At 26.4% G+C, this 8,281-nt stretch overlaps 1 protein-coding gene across 1 annotated transcript; it reads left to right on the top strand.

Moving 5' to 3' along the window:
- The first annotated feature begins 452 nt into the window (after nucleotides 1–452).
- On the top strand, nucleotides 453–6,479 carry LOC114122116 (DNA replication licensing factor Mcm6). Its single transcript, XM_027984681.2, has 14 exons — nucleotides 453–758; nucleotides 828–977; nucleotides 1,043–1,310; nucleotides 2,020–2,168; nucleotides 2,445–2,700; nucleotides 2,784–2,967; nucleotides 3,031–3,389; nucleotides 3,952–4,119; nucleotides 4,196–4,333; nucleotides 4,415–4,567; nucleotides 4,642–4,771; nucleotides 4,860–5,000; nucleotides 5,757–5,905; nucleotides 6,042–6,479. The coding sequence occupies exons 1-14, from the start codon at nucleotides 667–669 to the stop codon at nucleotides 6,162–6,164; spliced, it is 2,460 nt and encodes an 819-aa protein (XP_027840482.2). The 5' UTR covers nucleotides 453–666; the 3' UTR covers nucleotides 6,165–6,479.
- Nucleotides 6,480–8,281: the final 1,802 nt, after the last annotated feature.

Below are 8,281 nucleotides of genomic sequence, written 5' to 3'. Positions count from 1 at the left end.
ACTTTTAAATGGCTATCTATTTAAGAAATTTGAGAAGTTTTCGGTGCCAATTAAAATTTATTGTACTTGTAGGTACCTACTTATTTACTCAAGCCTTAAGGAAAGGTAAAATCAACAAATAAAACAAGTATTAACAACCCCAATTTTTTGGATCCCCCTTCCCTCACCAACAAATAATTCCCCTTTCATGACAAAAAATGTATAGTAAAATACTAAACAAAATGCAAAAACACAAATAAATAAATTAATAATCTTTATTTTTTAGTTGTTATCTATTATATTATTATCTTTGGTTATGACTTATGGCACCACAACCATGAAATGATAATTGGTATCAAAGAGCTGTACACCGAAAAATAAATGTGGTTACACAGGTTATAAAGTTTCCCGCCAATTTCTGGTAGACAACAACGAACAGTTAACACTTAACTTACGGAATACGGGCTACTAGCCAGTAGTTACTAGAAATAATAACATACAGCAACAGGCTACAGGCTACAGATCTATATATTTTCCGGCTTTTGAAAATAGTTGTATCTGTTTAAACTATTTAAAGTTTATTTGTCTATGTTTCATCAATTTGTATAGATATAATCGTGTATTTTACAATAATCATTTCTTGTTAAAATTATTAATTAATCTAGTTGTTGGTATCCATTATTCAGTATGGATGTCGCAGAAACTCAGACAGGAGTTAATAGGGTACGCGATCAATTGAAAGTCAGATCGCAAAAACTATTTCAAGATTTCTTAGAGGAGTAAGTTTAAGTCATATTTTAATTGTACACAACTATGTAGTAGCTCTATAATTATTGTTTTTATTTTAGATTTGTTGAAGAAGGTTGTAATGAACCAAAATACTTGGAATCAGCTATTGAGATGACAAATTCTGAACGCTTCACATTGGAAGTTAGTTTTCTTGATGTTGAAAAATTTAATCAGAATCTTGCCATCACCATTCTTGAAGAATATTACAGGTACAATTTTTTTGCATTTATTTTTTATGTATATACACCACGCCTAAACTATGTTATTTATTTAGAGTTTATCCTGCTCTATGCTTAGCTGTTGGAAATTTTGTAATCGATCGAACTGAAGCTACAGGAAACCACCAAGATTATTTTGTGAGCTTTGTAGATGTTACCACTAGGTTTAATGTAAGAGAATTAACAACTTCTAAAATTGGTGAGTTGGTACGTATTTCTGGACAAGTTATCAGAACACATCCTATTCATCCAGAACTAGTAGCTGGACATTTTACTTGTCAAGACTGCCAGACAGATGTTCCCAATGTTGAACAACAATTCAAAGTAAGCTATAATTTTATAAATAATCTAAATGTATATGGTAACACATGATAAAATTATACTCAGTTCCATGATCATCCATAGAAATTTTTTGTGGGTTTGCTATTAGAAATATTTTATTACAATGTGTTAATTCCATGCAGTAGACAAAGTACAGTGAAACCTCCCTTAACAGACACCTCTAAATAGTGGATACCTTTGTATAGTGGACGTTTTTATACGAATGGGGACATTTCTACTACTTTCATGTAGGAAAACCCCTTAATAACAGAAACTTTTGTGGCAATTTAATATTGAGTTTTACAATTTTTATCCTATCTATCTAATTTAATCTTTTTACTATTATTATACTGCTTATTGTAACCATTATTAACTGGTATTATTTTACCCGATATTGGTATGGAAAATAAAATAAAAACGGATTGGTCATGTTACACAACACACAATGGACTAAACGGTTGCTCACAATCGAAAAATTTTTTGTTTGTTGTTTGTTTATAAATATATTTTTCTCTTTCAATTATGCCTTAATCAAATAAACAAACTTCAGTGCTTGAATAAAATAATATTAATCTATCATTTATTTTGTTTCAACAATCATTAAACAGATAAATTGGTATAAAACTACCAATATTTTATGTGTACAATTATTAACAAAAACACAATTTGTAGGTAAATATTTTGTATTTAAGTCTTTTGATATTATTTTTAGTATACCCAGCCAACAATATGCCGTAATCCAGTTTGTGCTAATAGAAGGAGATTCAGTTTAAATGTTAATAAATCTCGATTTGTTGATTTTCAAAAGATTAGAGTACAAGAATGTCAATCAGAGCTTCCTCGAGGAAGTATTCCACGAAGGTATGTATTTCCTACTCAAATAATTATAATACAAAATTTAAGTACCTACCAGTTATAAATTAAGGAATAATATAGTTTATTCATCAGTATAGAAATTATCTATTAATATAATAACTGCATATTATTTATCTATTTCTAATAGAAATCATTCTATTATAAATTTATAATAAAAAATTATAAATGATTATTTAAGTCATATTTCTAATTATTTAGAAATCAAATAAATATTTTAACTTTTTTTTATTTATGTATATTTTGGATAATTTTGTTATTTAGTCTTGAAATTATCCTGAGAAATGAAAATGTTGAAACAGTACAAGCGGGTGATAGATATGATTTTACTGGTACATTGATTGTTGTCCCTGATGTAAGTGTTATGTCCACACCTTCTGCCAGAGCTGAATCTGCTTCTGGACAAAAACGAGGAGATGCAAATAATGAAGGTGTTAAAGGACTAAAATGTTTAGGAATCAGAGATTTGAATTATAAATTGGCATTTTTGGCGTGCAGCTTATCTGTAACAGGTTCAAGGGTAAGATATTTTAGAAATATAAATATTTGTTTTTTTCTTTAATTAAAATATAAAACAAATATTTAAATTATTATATTTTGTAGTTTGGTGGAAGTGGAGAAATACACAATGATGAAATGACTGTTGACTCAATTGAACGCATGAAGAGGCAAATGACTGGACCACAATGGGAAAAAATTTATGAAATGAATCGTGATCGTAATTTATACCAGAATTTAATAAATAGTCTATTCCCTTCAATCCATGGAAATGATCAAATTAAAAAAGGTTGTTAGGTTTATATATACATATTTATTTGATTAAAATTTCATTTTTTGATTTTATTTATAGGTGTTTTATTAATGCTTTTTGGCGGAGTTCCAAAAACAACATTAGAAGGCACTACTCTTCGTGGAGATATTAATTGTTGTATAGTTGGTGATCCTAGTACTGCAAAGTCTCAGTTACTGAAACAAGTGGCTGATATGTGTCCTCGTGCTGTTTATACTTCTGGAAAAGCGTCTAGTGCTGCTGGTCTTACAGCTGCTGTTGTAAGGGATGAAGAATCTTTTGATTTTGTCATTGAAGCAGGAGCACTTATGTTAGCTGATAATGGTGTGTGTTGTATTGATGAATTTGATAAAATGGATCCTCGTGATCAAGTTGCTATTCATGAAGCTATGGAACAACAGACTATATCAATAGCAAAAGTATAGTATTTAAGATATTTTGTTTTAGTATCTATAATCAGACAAATTTAAGTATCTTCAAATTAATAGAATAGTTAAGTTTTAAATTCTTTGTAGGTCCGACTTAGAATTAGTATAATATAATCATCTTGTTTCATGTTAATTCATTTTTATAGATTGTAAAAATATACTTTTCAATGACTTTTTATTAAAGCTACATATTATGTATACATTATTAATTATTGTGATATTTTTGATTTACATAAACTAAATTGAACAATTAATTTCTGAAATAATAAATGAAAGGAATGTTAGGATTTTAATTTGAGTTTCAATAACGCATTAAAATAGGTGTAATGACTTTGGATAGTTGATAATAGTCTATTGAGTACATTTTTATTTATAAAGAACATAATTAAATTTCTGTACATTATAAAGATTTATTTACTAAGTTTCTCTCTTTAAGATTTTTAGGGATGGGAAAATTGTGTATATTTAAATATTTGTGATGTACTGCAGTGTAATGTAATAATTATTATCTGAATTTATTAAAAACTATAATTGATAATTGATATGGTTTTAGGCTGGAGTTAGAGCAACATTAAATGCTAGAACATCAATATTAGCAGCAGCAAATCCTATTAATGGTCGGTATGATCGAAGTAAATCTTTACAACAAAATGTTTCTCTTTCGGCTCCAATCATGTCTCGTTTTGATTTATTCTATGTTCTTATTGATGAATGTAGTGAGGTAAGTGAAAATAATTTTTATCTAAAACAACACTGTTAAATGTTTATAATTAATAGTATTAATGACATAACTATAGGTTGTTGATTATGCGATAGCAAAGACAATTGTTGAAATTCACAGTAATATGGAAGATACAACTGAAACATTATATAGTCAAGAAGATATTTTAACATATATTGGTTTTGCTCGTCAATTTAAACCGCAACTCACAGTTGTAAGTAATGGAAAATATGTGTATATTATTTTGGTATACAAGTTGTTGTAGTATAATTATTAATTGGTATTTAATTCTTAGGAAGCTTCAGAGAAATTAGTAAATGCATATACTCAATTAAGACAGCGTGATAGTCAATCTAGTACAAAATCAACATGGCGTATAACTGTAAGACAACTAGAGTCATTAATTCGTTTATCTGAAGCAATGGCTAAAATGGAATGTTCAGATCATGTAAATATCTTATTGATACCTTATTTATTTATAGAGAAAACAAATATTTAAATCTTAAATTTAAAATTTTTTAGGTAACTCCTAAACATGTGTCAGAAGCTTTTAATTTACTTAATAAGTCCATAATCAGGGTAGAACAACCTGATGTCAATCTTGATGACGATGAAGATGATCTATTGAATGAAATACCTGAAACGGCTAATGGTAAATTTATTAAATTGATTTTACTATTAGTTTTATGTTCTATTATTAAATATTATTTTGTCTATTTCAAAAATATTATGTTATTTAGGAATGGATGTTGATTCTGCAGAAGAACCAGACAAAAGAGGATTAACTAAGAAAAAATTAACGCTTGCTTTTGACGAGTACAAACGCATTACAAACATGCTTGTTGTTTACATGAGAAGTGAAGAAGAAAAACGAATTGCTGGTTTGTATTTAGCTGGTTTATTTTTAGATTCTAAGTGGCACCATGAAAAATGTATTAGTTGTTAATATGTTATTTTTGTGTATTATTTTTAAATAAGAAAAAATGCTTTAATCTTCAACTTAAAGTGTAATTTATGATAATAAATTGGAACTAGTTAGTACTTTTAGAATATGTAAGTGAAAGTTATCAGTAATTTTTAAAATAATTGGATTTTCCAAAAAAATCAAAATATTGTTTAATTGTTCCAATTGAATAAAATTAAAAGAATAATTGTAGATACTTATCATAAAATATTCATAGCATTTTATAGTTAATATGATATAATCTCTAAAAAATATATTGGCTCCTTAGTGTTTATTTTTGATACCTCTATCTGTGATAACAAATTTTAAGTAAAGTTTAAATTTGTTTAACTTAAAATATTATTAATTTATCCTAAACAATTTTATTACTCACAAAATATTAGCTGTAGTCTGTAGAAACTTGATATGTTTCAATATACAAAATGAATTTTTTAAATTATTTAAACTATTTCTAGGCTAAAATTGACAAATAATGCAAAATATGAATTTTAAATTTACCATTGTATAGTTCAGATTTTTAATTTAGTCTTCTATAAATTGAGATAATTTAGAATAATATGTTACTTACAACTTCTGAGTCCTGGCGATGGTTTTACTATACAGACTACTAGACAGAGCTTCCTGTTAGTTTATTTTGACAAGAAATAAATTCCATTACATTTTAATGTTTTAGAACAAGGGGAGAGCGAAGATGGTGGCTTATTACGTAGTGGCATAATCAATTGGTATCTAGAACAAATTGAAGATCAGATCAATGATGAATCTGAGTTGTTGGAAAAGAAAAGTTTCATTGAGAAAATATTGGATCGTTTAATTTATAATGTAAGTTAATTAACAAATAACAATTATATGTACTATATTTTTCTAGGTACTATACTATACATAAAATATATTTATTATTTAATATTAATTAATTTAATTAATTAATATTTAATATTATATTATTATTATTTAATAGGATAATGTATTAATTGCCTTATCTCAACAATCAAAATCACAGCCCAGTGGTGAAGAACAAGAACAAGATGTAGATGAAGATCCTATACTAGTAGTACATCCTAATTTTGTAGCAGACCTTTAATATATTTTTTTGTAATTGTAATTTTTTTATTGCTAATCATCTAAGTATTACTTTAAGATTATTTTTATAATTATTTATACCTCAATAATACATGTAATGAGTTGTAAACATGTTATATTTACTAATAATTTTTTTTATTGAATACAGTGAAATGAAGTGTGTAAGTGTTTAATATTATATTATGTATTTTTATTTTTTTTTTTATGTTAATGTTAAAATAGTATTTAAATGAATTACAATTATTCTTATTATATTCTACAGTTTTTTGACTATGCCATATTTTGATAAATTAAACTTATCGGAATTGCTTACAAATTGTTTAATTATTATGTCCCAACCAAACTGATTAACTCTTGAAATTTAGTATAACGTAGCCAAGTTGTAGAAGAAATAATTATTCAGTTGAAGTATATTCAAATATCCTATAATGTTTTTAAAAAAGTAAGTATCATTATGGAAATGGAATACTTTCTGCTTTATTTTTTTTTCTATAGCAATTTTGATTTAATATACAATTAATGTTATTAAAATACATATTATATGTATTATTTATGCATCAGAATAGGTATTAGGTTGTATAATATTTACCAGCTTTTTAAGAAATATGCATCTTGAATATCCTATATCCTACTATAGTATAAATAATGAATATACATTATTCATTAAATTATGAACTTGTCTGTGTTTGTAATATGGCAGAAAATGCTAAAATATTCTTATAATATTTGAAGTGATTCATCTGTCACATAGGCGTGCGTACGGGTAGGGCTGATTGGGTTTTAGCCCCACCTGAGCCTTTTATTTATACGTGAATGGTACTTGGTACTTAAACAAGTATAACAAAATAAATCTAAATCATAGATATTTACATAATTAAAAATATACTGGTTGACCATCGAGATGTTAAAATTTTAAATTAATTTTGATGAATTGTATAATTTATTGTGTGAAATTATGAAAAATGATTTAATGATTGTTTACATTTTCCAGTCACCAACAAAAAGGTCACTTCGAAATTTGTATTAGAAATTTCTACAATTTTTTTCTTGGGTCGTCATGACAAAGGAGGGGGGGGGTTTAAATTAAATTTAGCCACACCTGACTCAGAATCACGCCTATGATCTGTCATCAAGCATGATGCCCACTCCCATTTTAGATTCTGAGAGGAGGTAATAATATATTGATTTTACAATGATTTATTTTCTGTTAGTCATTTTTTGGGGAGTAAAATGCTTCTATTTGCATTTTTTTAGAATCTGAGTGGAACAAAAAAGCTAGTGTTTTTACAGTGATGTTTTTTTTGTACTCCCGTATCTAATTATAAATTATATATTAAAAAAAAAATTATCAAATGATACGGTTAGCACATACACACATGTACCTATGTACCTATTTATTGATGCAACTGGAATAAATCAGTATATACTATATAGTAGGTATATATTGTACAAAATTATAAGCAATAAACCCTCCCTCATATAAACCAAACCCCATAATAACCACGTTAATAAGAAATGACACAGTACTAATTAGTACTTACTCAAGTCTCAAGACTCAAGTTAAGATAAATTAGTAATATAATAATCACGTTTTTGTTTAAATAATTAGAATGCTTAAAATTACGATTACCTATATTATTATTTTTTTAACCTGACGAAATAATTTCATATTTGACTTATTTTTTTAAAAGATTTTGTTTCCAGTATAAATTACTTGTTGAAAAATCTTTTTTAAATTTTCAAAAGTTAGATGATACAGAGTAAACTTTTTATAGATTCCTAAATACAAAAAAGTTTGCCTTTTTTTATTGAGATTTTGAAGAATTTCATCAAGATAATAATTTCTATCATGGATATCCCTTTAATCAGTTTAATTTAATAATAAATAATTAATAAATATTTTTAAAACGTTAAACTGAGGCTCTATAATATATATAGCTCTCTAGTTAAACTAAGGCACTGTAGAGATCTATATAGTATATAGGGCCCTATTTTTTTTTTTATAGTTAAACGGCTCGCGGACTCAATTCAATATAGATAATATTATATCAAAAATAATCAGCGATAACATAATATTATCATCTGATATATAATTCGGATATTGTTGATAAAGATAAA

Source organism: Aphis gossypii, chromosome 3 (assembly GCF_020184175.1).
Source record: "Aphis gossypii isolate Hap1 chromosome 3, ASM2018417v2, whole genome shotgun sequence".
Taxonomy (NCBI): domain Eukaryota; kingdom Metazoa; phylum Arthropoda; class Insecta; order Hemiptera; family Aphididae; genus Aphis; species Aphis gossypii.
The sequence above is the reverse complement of the archived record's forward strand: the minus strand, read 5'-3'. Positions and strand labels throughout refer to the sequence as shown.